Source organism: Triplophysa rosa, linkage group LG14 (genome assembly GCF_024868665.1).
Source record: "Triplophysa rosa linkage group LG14, Trosa_1v2, whole genome shotgun sequence".
In the NCBI taxonomy this organism is placed as follows: Eukaryota; Metazoa; Chordata; class Actinopteri; order Cypriniformes; family Nemacheilidae; genus Triplophysa; species Triplophysa rosa.
In genome coordinates this window covers 19,455,677-19,474,990 of record NC_079903.1, presented here as the reverse complement: position 1 = coordinate 19,474,990, position 19,314 = coordinate 19,455,677, and the positions used below count along the sequence as shown (strand labels likewise).

At 37.6% G+C, this 19,314-nt stretch overlaps 1 protein-coding gene and 1 pseudogene across 2 annotated transcripts; one reads left to right on the top strand and one right to left on the bottom strand.

The window, feature by feature from the left end:
- Positions 1–882: 882 nt before the first annotated feature.
- LOC130564852 (interferon-induced protein 44-like) lies at positions 883–8,312 on the top strand. 2 transcript variants are annotated; one of them, XM_057351268.1, is made up of 9 exons: positions 883–1,072; positions 2,504–2,587; positions 3,942–4,079; positions 4,162–4,207; positions 4,660–4,867; positions 5,112–5,252; positions 5,333–5,504; positions 6,022–6,122; positions 6,218–8,312. In XM_057351268.1, the coding sequence occupies exons 3-9, from the start codon at positions 3,989–3,991 to the stop codon at positions 6,392–6,394; spliced, it is 936 nt and encodes a 311-aa protein (XP_057207251.1). In that variant the 5' UTR covers positions 883–1,072; positions 2,504–2,587; positions 3,942–3,988; the 3' UTR covers positions 6,395–8,312. The 2 variants fall into 2 exon arrangements, with proteins under 2 accessions (XP_057207251.1, XP_057207250.1); XM_057351267.1 differs by lacking the exon at positions 2,504–2,587.
- A 289-nt stretch (positions 8,313–8,601) lies between these two features.
- Positions 8,602–15,794, bottom strand: LOC130564835 (NACHT, LRR and PYD domains-containing protein 3-like; annotated as a pseudogene).
- Between the last annotated feature and the right edge of the window lie 3,520 nt (positions 15,795–19,314).

Sequence of the window (19,314 nt, the reverse complement as noted above, 5' to 3'; positions counted from 1 at the left end):
AACCTGAATGACTTATGCTGCAGTACCTTTAGACAAAAGTGACCTCTGGTCTGTGCTCATAATTTAAAGGGACAGTTCACCTAAAATTAATGAAAGTATGACAATCAATCACAATACTTCTAATGCAAGGGTTTTGTGTTTTTGTTTTACAACTTTCTGCCATCCCATACCCTCTGCAGTTCCTCCACAACATAAACCAACCCCTGGGACGAAAACTCTCTCTCCAAGCTGAACTCAAAAGTTGGCAGCCCTACGTACAATGTGGCGGGAGTAACTTTTTGTGTGAGCATGATGATTAAGATTTTTAATAAGACAATCTGTCAGTATTGTGTGTGTGATCTGCTACCAGATTTCATATTTAGGAAGAATAAAAAAAATGCAGTAGTCTGAGCCAGGCCACTTTAGTTTTTAAATCATTGCTCACATGCTCAGACAACTACAGCTGTACCTGCACCACCTGGCAAAATGTTTCCATTGTCTTCTCTCCCCACATTTTCTTATTCGCAAGATTTGTTTAATTATTGTCAAGCAATCAATAAAGTCCAGCTATCTATATATTTATGTATTTAACTAGGACATTTCTTCCAACAAGTCTAGTATATCTACTTTCTGGCATCAAGTGGATAATATGTCATACATACAGCTTAAAATATCTTATCAAAGAACATTTACTCATATACACATGTATGGTAACTTAGGAAATCAAGAAAAATCAGAAAGTTGAATTGTGGGAGCAGCATAATAACATGTCCAAGTTCACCAGTACACCCTTCGCACTTAATCAAGTTCTTGTGAGGTTTGTTCACGAGTTAAAACCAGCAGGTGGCAGTAGTAACGCATAAGAACCGTATAAGTAACCGTATAAGAACAAGAAGCTGTTGTTCTGCATTGTCGTGACCTGCAGTGGGCTATATTTGAGGGTTTTATTAGTCGGGAATCTGTGATCATTTTATAAAATTCAAGATACATTAATCTCGCGCGTTTAGCTCATTTGTATAAAAGGCTCTAAAATATTGCACAGCGCGAATTCTTCACTAGAAGAGGAAACCAGACAGCGGCAAGAAGAAAAGAGGTAAACATAAATTATGTATTTTAAACTTCACATTATTTCCCTTACTAATGTTTTACATGAAAATGTTTTGCTGTAACTAAACTATCAGATTCACAACAGAAAAGTTGTGCATAATAGCTGACACACACATGAACACTGTACAGTTAGTCTTGTGGCTATAAATCATTCCCTTTAAATGCTTTTGAAGTTGGAAAAATGTATTTTAATGTGTATGTAACTTTAGAGATGGTCCCTAAATTCACGAATATCGAAAGTTTAATGTCAAACCAACTTTACACCAGTGAAACGCAGCAATGAACGTGCTTGCTGAACGTGAACATGCTTTATATGCGCCACGCGCTCGTGTGTAAACACATTAAGACAATTTATAATATAATCTAAAATAAAACAGTATACAATATTCGTTAATGTTCCTGTAGGAGCTTGTTCTGTTGACAGACAGAGGCTTCAATTCCGCGAGTAGGCTAGTTTGCAAAACTGTGCGAACGGATTGCGAAAGCGTGGGCACAGATTATGAATTTGTGGGTACAGATTTCAAAAACTGAGGGGACGGTTTACAAAACCGAGAGCACGGATTGTAAACTCGTGGGACAGTTTATTAATCCGAGAGCACGGTTTTGTAAACTGTGGGAAAGTTTTAGAATCTGTGAGTACAGATTTTTAAACTGAGGGAACGAATTACAACTGTGGCCACGGATTTGCGGGTCTTGTTTTTTTTTTCTCCGAGGGGTGATCAGACGGGCTCCGTAAAACCGCGCTCATCTGGCGAGCTTTCGCGACACTTCCGGCCTCAGCTGTACCCATGTAGCAGATTCTTGCACGTTGCTCAGCCGTGTGCGCGTGTTTGAACGGACGTAATAAATGCAAGTTAAGTGTACACATTAGTGATGTTGAAATGAAGCTTTCCGAATCATTGAGGCTTTCCCCTCAAATGTATCATAAAATGGTTCATTACTCGAAGCTTTTCAAAACGGTGCACAACAGTCAAAGGTGGTATCACACACAACAGGTCAAAGGTGGTATCACACACAACAGGTCAAAGGTGGAAACGCTGTCTTTGTGTCCATTTTTTATGTTTCGTACAGTGGTGTAAAGTATTGGAGTAAATGTAATTATTACTGTACTTAAGTATCTTTTTGGGTACTTTGTAGTTGTACTGAGTATTAAAGATATTAGCAACTTTTACTCTCTACTTGACTACATTTTTGAATAAGTATTTGTACTCCTTACTCCACTACTTTTGTAATGACTAATGCAATTACACATTACATTTTGCATGGCACCTAACTTTTTCTGCAGCAGTTTATTTCTGCTACAGAAGAAGCAATATTGCCATTTACAGGGCATTGAAGGTACTATATCTTGTGCATTTTTGCCCATACTGAAACTTGTCAACATGGCTTCTTTATGCGAATGCGGGTGCATTATCAGGTGACATCGCTGGTGTTCTATGTGGGAAGAAGACATGACTGCAGCCGACAATAAGGCCAAAACCAGCATGTCCAGTGCAAAAAGGTTTTGACTTTTGTAATTTTTTACTTAACATTATTTTATTTATCCGTTTTACTGAAGATACCTTTTTGAAGGATATTGGTTTCATGAGCATTTGAGCTTAACTGAGACTTTGGTGTTTGTAATAGACGTAGGCTATGGTGTCGACCTTGATTTGTTGCAATTTTGAGGTGTTCAGTTTGATGCGATTGCTCTCCTCACAAATCAATGTTTCTTGTTTTTCACTGACAAGTGTTGAGGACTAGTGCTGCTTAGAGCCAACATTCAGTACGAGTAAAATACTCAAGTACTGTTAAAATCAGATACTCTAAGACGTTTACTCAAGTCATTTTGGAATTCGTGACTTGTAACTTGTAATGGAGTCATTTTCACGGCAAGGTATCTGTACTTTTACTCAAGTATGGTTTGCAGGTACTCTTTACACCTCTGGTTTCGTATAATACGTCACTTCACATTAATAAAAATAACATTATTTATGTGCTAGTGTTAATGTAGCACTAAGGCCTAGCTAGCTATAGCTATAGTCTATGACTACATTTAAAAAAGAATCAATACATGGAAAAAACTACATTTTTATGAATGTGCTTAGATCAGCAAATCCAGTTGTTCACAGAAACCTTTGTCTTAGTCCTGTAAGTTCATAAGTGAGGCTCATGTAGACATACATGACAATATAAAATAAAATGTTTGTATAACTGTATTATTGTATAACTGTGACGTGTGAATTGGGGACTTGACATTTTATTCTGTGGGTAATAGAAAAATCTAAAGATTTCCATTAACGAACAGGACGTGTTCAACAGTGCGATGTTATTTCTGAATTATTTCTTAGTTTTGCTGCCTTTGGGATATTCTTTCATACGTGACAGTTGTAGTCCCAATTCACTACTGAAGCGAAAAAGACAATTGAGAGCTGCGCGAGTCAAGGGTTCGTGAATTTCTTGAATCAGAATACGAAGCAGTCACATGAGTATGTGTAAAAACAAAGCTTCGGACGTCACTGATCACGTGATTATGGCAAAACGAATCAAGCTCCCGTACAGGGCTTCACTGTGAGATGCTTCATTTTTTGATACAAGCTTCGAAGCCTCGGTGTCAAACGTCACATCACTAGTACACATTATAAAATGGTAAAGGTACGCTATTTTTAACTGTTGTTGTTTATGCGTGTGACAAATATTTATCAAATTCTAAGTGGGTATACTGTTACGACAATCATAAAAAAGTACATGAAGTAAAAAAGAAACTAAATTGATATTATGAAAACTAATACGATAATAACTAATAAAACAATTGTCTAAAGTAGAATTTACTGTTACTGTAAATGAGATGCCTATTATTTATCCGTCTGTTTCAGGAGATGATTGAATAAAATTTGCCTATTATTAAAATAACAAATATGGGATGGGATCGTCGGGTTCAACACCTGAAGTAAGAGCAGAACCATCAACAACAGACCTAGCAGAATTACTACAAGCAATAGAAAGACTTTCAGGTAAGAGAGTCATTCCATTAGCAGCAATGACATAAAACGTATACACGATCTCAGAGAAAGGTACTTATAGATGTATTATCAGTTTTTCACCTAGGATTTCAGCATCAATGGAGGAACATTGATTGGGGGTAGGTTCATTAAAATACATCTAAACTTATAATGTTAAAAAATTGCCTCTGCTTTTATGTTATGTAACTGTATGGGACAATTAAGGCATGCTTGGCAAACAAGGTGCAAAGTACATTTTGTCATAGGAGCATATACATTATAAACAATGTACTCTCACACTCTCTCACACACATAAATATAAGTCACTTCATTATTCATTTTAATACCAAAAGTATAGGTCTTGTTACTGTTAGCAAAGTCCAAAGAGCCATATGGTAAAATATTTGGCTCCTGAAGGACAAGAGAGGTTCGATTATATCATGGCAAGATAGGGTAAATAGTATGACCCTTAACTTGGTGTTTTATCTTGCAATTACTAATAAAATAAACTGAGATCCATAAATGATGTAGAGACTCCAGTACATCAGACTTGTTGGTAGCTGAATGAATTGTTTCTCTTGTGTTGTCACAGGCAGAAAGCAGCACTAAAACAACGTTTAGAAAGCTTCTCTTTGAGTCGTACTCATGTACAATTTATTAAGATCCTGTTAGTCGGAGAAGTTGGTGTAGGAAAATCCAGCTTTATTAACTCTGTCAGTAGCGCCTTGCAAGGACGGATCACCTCAGGCGCGCTAGCTGATTCATCTGCTGCCCATAGCAGTACAAGTTTCACACAAAGAGTAAGTATTACCTGTCTGTATGTTTGATTTAGTACTAATACTGCATTCACATATAAGTCTATCCTGAAACAATATAAAAAAATGAAAACAGGCGATACTGAGATGTATAAGGTGATTTTTTTTTTTAATCAGAATTTGTCAGATATTCTCTGTAGATCAATTTTTTAAATCATTTTTTTCTGATTCCTTGAAGATTTCTGAGAAAGTATGTCTATTTATGTTTGTGTGTGTGTGTGTTTCATAGCTGAGGACACACAGAGTCCGAACTGCGAATGGTCTTTTGCCTTTTGCACTCTGTGATACAATGGGTTTGGAATCATTGGCCGGGTCACTACCAGAAGATATAATCAATGCCATATTTGGCCATGTAAAGGAGGGCTATAGAGTAAGAAACCACTACAATAATTGTAAAAGTGTAACATGAGCAATGAATGTGATATTTGTATTTTTTATTTTAAAATTTAGTTTGACCACAAAAATGCAGTCGCTCAGGACAGTGAACATTATGCAAGGAACCCCGATCTCTGTGACAAGGCTTTCTGTGTGGTTTACATTATTGCTGCAGACAAAGTCAATGTCATTGATGAGCGACTTGTTGAGAAGTTTAGGAAAATCCGCAAGATAATAAGTGAAAAGGGTAAGTCAGTACTGGATTGGGTTGTGTAAAATGTAACAACACGTGAAAAGTGTTTTTCTCTGTCACACACCATTCTGTCATTCTCCATTTCTCCAAGTATGCATTAATACTGTTCATTAAAATGCTCCAACACCAAATAGCAGGAATCTTCTCTCACAATTAGTGTGGGTAAGTGGCATTTATATTAGTGAAATGAGTAAGTACACTAAAATGAAAACATTCAATACACTGCGCTCTATTGAACTCTGCCTGATAAACAAACACACATCTCTTCAGAAGAGCACTGTGACAAATTAGTCTGTGCTTGAAGTTGGGAAAAATAAACTCACAAGTACCTGGCTTTCAGCCAGATTTATATTATTGATGGAGGTACAATTCAATTCATGAATAAGCAACTTATTGAGAGATTGAGGTTAATACAGGAGAACGAAGTGAATAGACATGTTACAAAGGAATAACCTAAAATCATTTAAGCTCACTGTATAGACTATTTACTGCATCTATCCCATTGTTGTAGGAATTCCTCAAGTCATTGTCATGACAAGAGTAGATGAAGCATGTCCACTGGTAAAGAATGATCTGAAGATGATCTACAATAGCAGAAGGATCAGACGGAAGGTATCCGATATCATTTATTGTTTCATTTGAGTTTCACTTGCTTAAACTGTCAATAACAAATTAACATTTTTGGTTCGTCTTCTCTTCCTTTTTAGATGGAGATGTGTAGTGACATGCTGGGTGTGGCAATGAGTTTTATATTCCCAGTGAAGAACTACCATGAAGAAATTGACACAGATGATGATATGGATGTTCTAATACTTAAAGCTTTTGAGCAGATTGTACATCTTGCCGATGACAGACTAATGAATGAGACTGACGACCGATGCTGACTGGGTGTCAGAGATCAGCAGGTCTCAACTACAAAATCCTTTCAGTACACTGAAACATTTCTTCTCCCAAATATCCCACAATGCCTTGCAAAAACCATGGAACGTCGAAGGTCCTTTACTGAAAATCATGTCACATTTTCTGAAGCCTCAGCTTTAAATCACACAAGACAATTCAGTCATGCATGCCAACACAATAAGCATCATGAAATGCCATGTAAGTTTTGAATAGACCTGCCTGTTTTTGATATACAGGCTGTATTGTTTTATTTACTCAAGGTCTATTAGCAAAAACACACATTACACAAACAGTACAATACGCATTTAAAAAAGACAAGTTATGTCGCTGGAAAACAAATCCTCAGAAAACCAATGTGTTGTGAGCCAGTGCTTGAATCAATACTGATTCACAATATGGAATTACTGGTGAGAAGCTGGGCAGACTTCAAAGGTTCAAGATTTTATTTGTCACACACAGTTATATAGAGAATATACAATTAGCAGTGAAATGTAGGTCAGGTCAGCTCCAATGACATTAGATACAGTGAGGGAAATAAGTATTTGATCCCCTGCTGATTTTGTAAGTTTGCCTGCTTACAAAGAAATGAAGGGTCTATAATTTTTATGGTGGGTTTATTTTAACTGATAGAGACAGAATATTTTTAAAAAATCAGGGAAAAAATGTTATATTAAGGTTATAAATTGATTTGCATTTCAGTCAGTGAAATAAGTATTTGATCCTCGAGCAAAACATAACTTTGTACTTTGTGGAGAAACCCTTGTTGGCGAGCACAGAGGTCAGACATTTCTGATAGTTAGTCACCAGGTTTGCACGTGTCCGGATACATTTAGTCCACTCCTCTGTCAATCTTTAAGGTTTCTTGGCTGTCGCTCAGCAAATTGGAGTTTTAGCCTCCTTCACAGAGGTTCTATAGGACTAGGGTCTAGAGACTGGCTAGGACATTTAATGTGCTTCTCCTTAAGCCACTATTTGGTTGTCTAAGAAATGATGTCAACCTTGCAGTTTCTCATGAACGTCTTTCACAGCTATCTAGCAAAATTATGTTTTAATAGGTTCTGGTTTAAAGGGATCCCTGACTAGGAGGACTTTTATGCCTTATTACGAATTGCCGCTTCCACAAAAAATTGTTGTTAGGCCATGCAACTTTATATAGCACTTGGGGTAATGATATACAAATGCTACATTCTGTTCTTTTTGGTGTGGGAGCAGGGTTTATGGCATGGCACCAGCAACGCTAAAGAACACTAACAATTTAACTTATTAACATTATACATTGGCTTCACCTTTTTTTTGCAAGACACTCTTTCTAGTCGTTAAGTGTACTAAATCCTATTTCATCAAATGTCAAGGAAGAAAGATTAGTTGTGACATGGACACAGGAGAGTATTCTGAAAGGCTGCCACATAAACCAGGTAACAAAATATTTTCAATTAATTCACAATAATGCAAACATATTGGGCCTCATTTATAAAATGTGCGTATCGTAGAGCGTGTACACAAATCCATGCCAATGTTCATATTTACAAAACATCAGTCATCATTTGACCTGGAATACAGTGCAAAAAAAAAGATTATTTGTGTAGGACATATACTGATTCAGGTAGTGTTTCTATTCAGCAATATTAAAGCAAATGTTAGTAATATAGCAAAAGCAATCAATGAAAATGAAGTCAATGAAAACCAAGAAGAAATTAAGCTATGTATCTGTATATAATGAAATGAACATGATGAAATGCTTATATATATATTAGTGCTGTCAATCGATTAAAAAAATTAATCGGATTAATCACACATTTTCTGTGATTAATCACGATTAATCTTACATCATAATAATATTTTAAAATATACTTTTACAATTTTAATAATTTCACATTTAATCTTCAAATTGATGTAGAAACAACATATTGTTTTAACAGCGTCATTTTATGAATGAAAGAAAACATTTTGATATTAGTACTGTAACTGATGTCTCTATTAAATTGATTATTTTAACATTAATTATAGTCATTCAACATTATAATTGAGAGCTATCATGAAATATACAGAAATTGAAGGAAGTTCTCAAACACTTTACAGTCTTTAATGCTAAATTATAAATTAAATGCAGAAGAATTCTCATTAAAGCTACAAAATCACATTGATTTCTTCTTTTATTTTGTTCTTTGATTAACATCAGTGACAGGAGTCACAGCAGCACGTTTAAGAACGTGGCCCCTTTAAGAGCTGTCTCAGTACGCAGATCTGACCGTCACCGCACTCCCATTTTCACAACTCTTTGCATTCATTTAAGATTTTATTTTACACTTTGAAGTCTTGCTTAAGAAAATGCTAGACAAAACGGGCTTTCTTACATAATCTTGTATCTTGCACACACAAGGAATTTTCTTAGGTGTTGGAAGCTTCTAGTACAGACATTCAACACAATGACAATACAATATAATACGATTTACAGTCTAAAAGATTCTAAATTGTGCATATATAAAATAAAGACTATTTTACAGAAAATGGGGGATAATAACATAATCCTACAATAAAACAAAAACTATACAACATGTATGACATCTCACCTGTTTAGAAGATTGATGCCAGAAAAAGAAATGTATCAGAAATATTAATACATCCCCAACATACAAAATGTTGTTAAGATTGTGTATTATGATCCTGCCTGAATATATTGTGATCTGATTTTTATCACCCACACCTATTTACAAGCATCTTTACTCACTGTAGTGTCATCAGTTTACAACATGGATCATCCTTTTATATCAGAAAGCAACTTAATTCCGGAATCTCTGAGATTATTTCCAGTCAGATCCAGTTCTCTCAGGTGTGAGGGGTTTGATCTCAGAGCTGAAGCCAGAGCAGCATAACCTTCATCTGTGATATTACACCAACTCAACCTGTAGAGAACAATGAAACTGTTACAATGTGCAAAATCTAGAAGCAAAGTCGTGTTAGGGAATGATAATATCTGTTAACACATGCTTCAAAGGGTGTATCATCCTGTTCACACAAATCCAGCAAACAATGCTATATGTTACACTGGTTTGAAAGGCAGTAAAAATAGAAAAATAGCAAATAGCTAAAATTTCCGAGCCATGCAAACAGACCATTTTTAGCCTACAAATCACTCCTTCCTTGATCCCGCCAATCACAACCAAATACATCTAAACTTTACACCCACAAATACTTATTTAACCGACAATATAATTTCATCATATTTCTGCATTTTATAAGCACGTTTTAAAAAGAAATTGTGATGATCAGAAAAATATCCAAAGAAATGAAGTTGTGTTTAGAGACATCAACCACATGGGTGATGCTTAGCAAAGGGTTAATTATCAAGTTTGTTCAGAGATCAGAGAGATGAGTTTACAGTACCTCAACATCTCCAGTTTACAGAGAGGATTCTCCAGTACATCACAGATCTGCTTCACTCCTGAATCTCCAACATTATTCTCGGACAGATTCAGATTCCTCAGGTGTGAGGGGTTTGATCTCAGAGCTGAAGTCAGAGCAACACAACCTTCATCTGTGATAGAACAGCTCCACAATCTGCAGTGAAAAACAACACACGTCACTTGGTTCATGATACAGTGTTCAGCACTGAACAGATTTAAGTAAAAAAACAACAAAGAATGAGACAAAAAGATCAAATCTGGATCTTATCAAAACAGTCCTGGTTTTACCTCAGTATCTCCAGTTTACAGTGAGGATTCTCCAGTACATCACAGATCAGCTTCACTCCTGAATCTCCTATTTTATTCCAAGACAGATAGAGTTCTGTCAGGTGTGATGGGTTTGATCTCAGAGCTGAAGACAGAGCAACACAACCTTCAGCTGTGATACCACACTTCCACAACCTGTAAAATAAAATGACACACCCTTTACTCTCTCATTTGAAAACACACAGAACCAAGCAATCAATCCAAGTTTTTAAAAAGCTTACATGACATAATCTTACTTTAGTATCTCCAGTTTACAGAGAGGATTCTGCAGTCCAGTAGAGATCAGCTTCACTCCTGAATTTCCTATATTATTCCAAGACAGATCCAGTTCTCTCAGGTGTGAGGGGTTTGATCTCAGAGCTGAAGCCAGAGCAACACAACCTTCATCTGTGACACCACAATCACTTAATCTGCAAGAAACAGTGTGAGGGGTTTAAGAATTCACTTTGTTTCTTAGTCTCTTAAAAAAATTCAGAGATACTTACTGTGCTGAACTTGATTCTTTAAGTACAGGCAGCAGTTTCTGAAGAACTTCATCTGCTGTGTTTATTGCTCCAATAAATTTGTTCAGATAAAACACATCGATCTTCTGTTCTGAGGTTAGCAACGCAAACACTAAAGCAGACCACTGTGAAGAGGAGAGGATGGAATCTCCTACTGTTCTTGATCTCAGATAATGTTGGATTTCCTTGACTAGTGTATAATCCCCCAGTTCATTCAGACAGTGAAACAGATTGATGGATTCTTCTGGCAAGAGATTCTCTCTGATCTTGTGTTTTATGTACTGGATTGTTTTCATTTTCTCCTGAGAGCTGTTTCCTGAGGGTACAAGTAAACCTTGCAAAAGTGTCTGATTGGACTCAACTGACAGGCCCAGAAGGAAACGGAGGAAAAAATCCAGATGTCTATTTTGACTCAGTAAAACTGCATCCACAGCTTCCCGCATATCAGATACGACACAGTTAAAAAATATTGGTGGTTCATAGAACAGACTAGAAAACATACTGAACAACCAAGGTGTGCGTTTGTTAATAAATTCAAGGTGAGCATAAAGAGCTGCGAGATGTTCCTGAATGGTCAGATGAAGAAAGCAGTAAACTTTCCCCTGATACCAGCCAAACTCCTCTCTGAAGATCTGAGTGCACAATCCTGAGTACACTGATGCTTCTGCTACATCAATGCCACACTCTCTCAGGTCCTCATCATAGAAGATCACATTGCCTTTCACAAGCTGCTCAAAGGCCAGTTTGCCCAGTTTGAAGATCATGTCTTCATCATTCTGCTCTTTCTTCTCATAGTCCTTCTGATGTTTGATGTGTGTCTGAATGATCAGGAAGTGTGTGTACATTTGAGTGAGAGTCTTGGGGATCTCTCCTTCACTCTCTGCTTCACTCAACATTCTCTCTAGAACAGTGGCTGAAATCCAGCAGAACACTGGGATGTGACACATGATGTACAGGCTCCTGGATGACTTCAGGTGTGAGATGATTCTGTGGTTCAGACTCTCATCACTGATTCTCTTGCTGAAGTATTCCTCCTTCTGTTTGTCAGTGAAGCCTCGTACCTCTGTGACTCGATCAACACACTCAGAGGGGATGAGATCAGCTGCTGCTGGTCTGGAGGTGATCCAGATGAGAGCGGAGGGAAGCAGATTCCCCGCCATGAGGTTTGTCAGGATCACGTCCACTGAGGCTGATTCAGTGACATCACACAACCTCACACTGCTGTGGAAATCCAGAGACACGCGACACTCGTCCAAACCATCAAAGATGAACAACACTTTATATTCACCGCTGGAGATTTCCATTTCTTTTGTCTCTGGGAAGAAAAGATGAAGAAGATGTAAAAGACTGCGTGTTTGGTTCTTCATCAGATTGATCTCTCTGAAAGGAAGTGGAAATATGAGGTGGACGTCCTGATTCTCTTTCCCTTCAGCCCAGTCCAGAATGAACTTCTGCACAGAGACTGTTTTTCCAATGCCAGCGACTCCCTTTGTCAGCACACGTCTGATGGGTTTGTCTTGTGCAGGTAAAGCTTTAAAGATGTCGTTGCATTTGATCGGTGTGTCCTCTGTTGCTGTTCTCCTGGATTGTCTCTCAATCTGTCTCACCTCATGTTCATTACTGATCTCTCCACTTTCACTCTCTGTGATGTAGAGCTCTGTGTAGATCTCATTCAGCAGTGTTGGGTTTCTCTCATGTGATGTTCCCTCACACAAACACTCAAACTTCTTCCTCAGATTTGATTTGAATTTGTCAAGGACTTCATACGGTTTAAGTTTGTGGCTGTAAGATAGTAATAACACATTACAAGTATTTTATTAATTGTATGAAGTAGATAATTTGTTGAGTGGGTCATGCAACTTTGTCGCATTTAAGTTTAGCCGAGTAACGGTTGTTCTACTGGTAACCAAAAATAATACTGGCTAATAATGGCTAGACGTACTTTTACCTTGCTAACTTATTTGTTATTCCTTTTTGCTCGTTACCTGAAGTTAAGTTTGGGACACAAAAGCGTGCATGCACAGTAACGTTTATGTTGTTGCCAATAAAACTTCTCTAACTTTGTACCTGTGGCTGGTGTCTCCATCTTTAAAGCGCAGAGCCTGAGCCATAGAGCCGTCACTCTTCATGAATATACAGCTGGCCACTGATGAGTCCGATCTTTCTTTCTCAATTAAACTGCAACAGAGAAAATTTCACCCTATAACTCACAGAATCTATCCTCTATTATGAAAATAAATATGATTATTTTGTGTAAGGTGCGAGCATATTACTATGAAATGTAATGCCATTTCGTACAATATCCCCTAAATGTAATGTAAGGTGGAAGAGAGATGTATAAATAACTTTACATATCCTTACTCAACAACTATTACACAAAAACAGTTTGACGTGTAAATATTGGAGGGCACTACAATGGTGAATATATGCTGTTATGAAGACATGCTTTCTGATTCACACTTAGGCAAAAACATTGGATCTGGACAAAATATTTAAAAACATCTTCACAGGACGTCTTGTTTACAAAACACACTTCTACATCTAATAGCGTACTATAACTTTGTACCTGTGGCTGGTGTCTCCATCTTTAAAGCGCAGAGGCTGAGCCATAGAGCCATCACTCTTCATGGATATACAGCTGGGCACAGATGAGTCCAATCTTTCCTGCAGGATTAACCTGTTACAGGAAAAACTTTCTATAAATAATGTAATGTAACTTCTTTCAGTTGCACTATAAGTTAATGTTGCCACAAAAGTCTCGCATTTGCACATTGCCTTAAAAGCTCAAATAGAGTAGATGCTACAGACTTGTGTGCTAAACATTCTGTATTATGAATGCAGTAATGATAATACGCATATCCTTGTATAACTTTACCTGTGACTGGTGTTTCCATATTTAAAGCGCAGAGGCTGAGCCATAGAGCCGTCACTCTTCATGGATATACAGCTCGCCACTAATGAGTCCGATATTTCTTGCTCCATTAAACTGCAACAGAGAAAATTTCACCCTATAACTCACAGAATTGATACTCTAATATGAAAGTAAATAGGATTATTATGTGTAAGCTATGAGCATATAATTATGAAATGTAATGTCATTTCGTACAATATCCCCTAAATGTAATGTAAGGTGGAAGAGAGATGTATAAATAACTTTACATATCCTTACTCAACAACTATTACACAAAAACAGTTTGACGTGTAAATATTGGAGGGCACTACAGGGGTGAATATCTGCTGCTATGAAGACATGCTTTCTGATTCACACTTAGCCAAAAACAGTGGATCTGGACAAAATATTTAAAAAATCTTGTTTACAAAAACACTTCTATATTTCATGCCGTACTAAAATTGTATACCCGTGGCTGGTGTTTCCATCTTTAAACCGCAGAGGCTGAGCCATAGAGCCGTCACTCCTCATAGACACACAGCTGGCCACTGATGAGTCTGATTGCTTTTCTCTTTCTTTATTTCTCCTATGAACATCAGATAGGCTCATGACAGCGCTGCGTGATCTCACACATAAACGACATGTACCAAGATGCTCAACAAACTGATACAGTGCATCATTCATATTGGAAATTTAGTGGCATTTGATTGACATCCTTTGCACTTTATTTTGAGTTGCTGCCCTTTAAACAGCAGTGATAGTTCACCCAAAAATGAAAATTCTGTCATCATTCACTCAGCCTCATGTCATTTCATACCTGTATAATATACTTTGTTCTGATGAACACAGAGAAAGATATTCTGTGACATCATTGACTGCCATAGTAGGAAAAACTAAATGGTAGTCAAAGGTGCCCCAGAACTGTTTGTGTTCTTAAATTCTTCAAAATATCTAATTTTGTGTTCAACAGAACAAAAAAAGCTAAAAAAAATGTTTCCTGCTATGGTAGTGGATGATGTCACAGAACTGAAAATGGCTGACATTCTTACAATTATCTTTCTTTGTACGGAATTTTCATTTTTGAGTGAAATAAAAATGCCCTTTAAACAGCACTTAAGAACTGTAACAAATGCACTTTTTTTAAAAGAAGCTTTTATTTATTTATTTGCTTTTATTTTTATTTTTTCATTTGCTTAAATGTATGTGCTCAAGTCTATGTGAAATCACACTGTAAGACTAAATTACTTCTGTGTTTTGGATCACCCTTTAAATCAAATCATAATAGGTTGGATGTTGTGAGAGAGTTCTTCTGCAGATCTGGGAGCACAAAATATTCAGACACAGGAAAGCATCTATGTTTGAGCTCATTTATTTTTAGGGAAGACACCTCTTTATATAGTGTACAATGTAACATCTGGAAGTAGTCATATGTCCAGGGTTTCATATTATAACCAAATAAGGTATAGGAAATATCTGCAAGCAACCATATAGTGTTAACTTTGTGACTGAATAGTAAAAGAATGTTTAGCTCACTGTAGACCCCCCTCCTCAATGAACTGAACTGAAGAGGCCTTGCATGCAGTATATATTCATTTGTGCAGGTAACTAAAATCTAACACACACTCTATTCAAAACTAACTGCCCCAAAGAGATGAATAAAGCTCTAAACTAACTAAATTTACTCTTTTCTCACAAGTGTGACGTTACCTGCTCCCTGGGAAACATTCATCGCTGGATGGTTTGTCCATAATGATTTGCCTGTGCACCGGTGCTAGGTAACTGTTAGTCAGACGAGTCTGATCTCCTTCACTGGATCTAAATGGAAAAGACAAAGAAAATAAACCAACATAATCAAATGAATAACAATATGCAAACCGTTGAATACAATGTTAACAGCATTTAAAACGTTGTTATATGGTTAATGTAAAGCTTAATGATGCTCCGTATAAGTCCTGTTATAGAAGCAAAGTAAACGGCGGCTATTAAGTGATGACGTACTTTACAAATAAATCCGTCGTTGTAAAAAAATGCGATTTTCCCGTTATGGGTTCACACATTTAATAAACACTAAAGAGCACATCTAAAAGCACATTTCACGCGTGTTTTGAGTCGTATATAAGATTCAATACTCACTTTTTTTTGTGTTTGCAATGTTTCGCAGACGCTCCGATTATAAAATGGCGTTGATTTGAACAAAAACTCACTACCTTTCAGTTTCGTTTTGACGCTTCTGGGAGAAACCATTCCAGAGATAACGGGGCCGTTCACTGACACTAGGTGTAACGGAGTTAAAACTATTATTTTCTATAGAACCCCTGGTTTTTTGTAAATTAAATTAAAATAGGGACGTGTATTATAGGATATCTAACGTCCCCTGGCCTTGGCCCTTGTGGTAGGTGTACACCTATAGTACATGACTGGCCCTCCCTATAAGCGAACAAAGCGGCTGCTTAGAGCGTCGCCGCCACTAGGGGGCCACCAAGCGCACATTAAATTGCAGCTTTTTTTGTGATGTATTCACAGCACACAACCATTTTCTCACATAGGGCCGTACACACTAATTTTTTTTGTGGTGTGTGTCAACATTTGTGAAATTACAGACTAAACGCAACATTGCAATATCAAAATAAGTGAGGTGGCCAATCAAATGAAAGGAGGCGGGAGTTACTGGTTATAGAGCCGAGCAGTGACCAATCAAATCAAAGAAGACGGAACTACTGTCACGTCTTCAGCTGCTCAGCAAGACTACAGTTGAAAGATTGCTGTGCAACACTGTAAGTGACTCAAAACATTCAATATTTGACAACTGTTTTGTGTTTAACGGTAGAAATGTTGAACATGCAAACAACAAAATGCTGATTTAGATGAAAAATAAGTCATTTACGTGATTCATGTAATTTATAATTATCTGTCAATTCAGCTTTTTATTTGGGATAAGGGCCTTAAGAGGCTAAGAATAATTGTGTGCATGTTGTAAATTAATTTGATGGTTATCAAGTAAATACACAAAATAAAAAAAAGAAATCATCCTCAAGGGCTGTGTGGCTGTAAAAGGGTGTCTATAGGTTGTGATAAAAATAAAAATGCAAATAGTTAAATGCATTGAACAATAAATTTCACAATCTTTGTATGGTCTGTCTGTGCTCAAAATTTAAAGGGACTGTCCATCTAAAATTGGATGTAATGAAATTATCAATGTTTTGACAATCACAATACACTTGTAATGTAAGGTTTATGCATTTTTGTTTTTATTACATTTACATTTAGTCATTTAGCAGACGCTTTTATCCAAAGCGACTTATGGATGAGGTAAACAATGGAAGCAATTGGAACAACATAAGGACAACAAAAAGCATAAGTGCAATAAAAGGAAACTGGTCTCATATAGCCTACCACAGTATACATAGCTGAGGGTTTTTTTTATGAGTAGAAAAGAGATAGAAGTCAGAACTGATCAGTCAGGTGTTGACGGAAGAGATGTGTTTTCAGACGGTTCTTAAAGATGGCCACAGAATCTGATGATCTTGTAGCAGCGGGCAGATCATTCCATAAATGTGGAACCGATCCCGAGAAGGTACGTGAGAGATTTTTTACCTTTTTGGGATGGCACCACAAGACCTCGTTCGTTTGCAGAGCGTAGGGATCTGGCGGGTATATAAGTCTACAGTAGTGAGTGAAGATAAGGTGGGTGCCAAATCAGTGGTGGTCTTGCAGGCCAGGAGCAGAGTCTTGAATATGATGCGAGCGACTATAGGGAGCCAATGTAACTTAATGAAGAGAGGAGTGACGTGCGCTCTCTTCGGTTAATTGAAGACCACTCTTGCCGCTGCATTCTGGATCATCTGTGGGCTTGGTTGTGCAAGCTGGAAGTCCAGCTAGTAGCGCATAGCAGTAGTCCAGTCTGGACAGAACAAGAGCCTGGACTAGGACTTGTGTAGCATGCTTGGATAGGAAAGGTCTAATTTTCCTAATATTGTAGAGGATGAATCTACAGGACCGGGTGGTGCTGGCAACCTGAGAGGGAAGTTAAGCTGATCGTCGATCACCACTCCCAGGTTTCTGGCCATTCTGAAAGAAGTGATGGTTGATGAGCCCAGCTGAATGGTGAAGTTGTGATGAATCTTTGTGTCGGCCGAGATAACAAGCAGTTCTGTTTTTGCAAGGTTCAGCTGCAGGTGATGGTCTGTCATCCAGAGCGAAATGTCGGCTAGGCATGCTGAAATGCATGCAGAAACAGTCGGATCGTCAGGCTGAAATGACAGGTGCACTGTAAAAAAAAATCCCGTGAAAAAACAGATAAAGTACTGGCAGAAAATTACCAGTACATTTTCCTTTATTTTACGGACATTTCCATTAATGCTACAATGCAAATGAATGCAGTGCAAAATGTAAAATACAGGTACAACAACTGTAAAAATGAACACGGAAAATTCCTTCATATTAATACAGTATATTGTGCCCTATTTTTACGGCTTTTTTTTAGAGTGTGGAGTTGTGTATCATCCAAATAGCAGTGCTAGAAAACCCATGTTTCCGAATGACAGAGCATAGGGATGTCATGTATATACTGTAGAGAATAGCAACAGACCAAGCACTGAGCCCTTAGGCACCTCTGTGTCGAGATGTTGGGACTCAGAGACCTCACCTCTCCAGGATACTCTAAATGACCTACCTGTGAGGTAAGACCTGAACCATTGTAGCACCACTCCAGAGACACCCATAGCCTTGAGGGTCGACAGGAGTATGTGGTGGTTGACGCTGTCAAAGGCAGCAGATAGATCTAGTAGGATAAGTACAGATGATATGGAGGTGTCTCTTGCCAGTCTCAGGGCTTCAATGACAGATGACCTTCAATTTTTATGACATTCATACATCCCAAACACAGCTCTCTTAGCCTCTTTGATGCTGCGGGCTAGATTGGCCATGGCTGTCTTCAGGCTCTCCTCATCTCCAGCTCTGAAGGCAGCTTCGCCTTGGAATTATAAGTTTAGTATTTCATTCATATAGCAAAAATGATATGAGGAACAAATCTCTTTTATACGTAAAAAATACCCTAAAAAAAGATACCCTAAATGGAACTTTTAAATGGGGATTTTTGGAACAGGTCAAACGCCTTCTGATTCTGACAAATCACTTTCTGCTTAGAATTAGGTTCAATCTGCAAAACATTCATTAAAGCAATACATTTTCAAGTAACACAATGTACTTATAATTTTTGTTAAAACATGAAATTAGCGTTGTAATGTGTAAACAAAGTTACATTTACATGATTTTTTTATGACACCTATTTCAGATTTTAGGACGCATTTTCTTGTTCAAATTAAGCATAATGGTGTATTCTCACTTGTCCCGGTTGCTCTCAACGGTGCCCGAGCGCGACAGAATTGAAAACGCCCTTGTTACTGAGATTACATCTGTTATTGACACCAGGCCCAGCGAACGCCAGGTTCTGGAATGCACCTATCTACTACATTGATAGGTTGAACACCGCCTCCACACAGAAAGAATATCAATGACTATTTCTCTAGCCCCGCCCACTGGTTCACGCATGACAATTCTGAAGTAAAACAAGTGGCGCGAGCAAGCAATAAACAAACATGCTGTTAAAGATATCTTGTGCCATCCCTGGTTGTGGGAGAATACTGCATAACCTTCCTTCGGATTCCGAATTAGGAATGCGGGGTTAAAGTTTATTTTTAAAGACGTTCCAGCTCATGTGGGAAAATCATGGAGTGTTTGTTCATTTCATTTCTCAGAGGATTCCTTGGTGAACAAGGCAA

Excerpts from the sequence above, each read along its gene's own strand:
- LOC130564852 (XM_057351267.1), top strand. The coding sequence starts at position 3,989 with ATGGGATCGTCGGGTTCAACACCTGAAGTAAGAGCAGAACCATCAACA. Across the intron at positions 5,505-6,021 it reads CAAGATAATAAGTGAAAAGG|GAATTCCTCAAGTCATTGTC; the intron begins GTAAGTCAGTAC and ends CCATTGTTGTAG. Across the intron at positions 6,123-6,217 it reads GCAGAAGGATCAGACGGAAG|ATGGAGATGTGTAGTGACAT; the intron begins GTATCCGATATC and ends CTTCCTTTTTAG.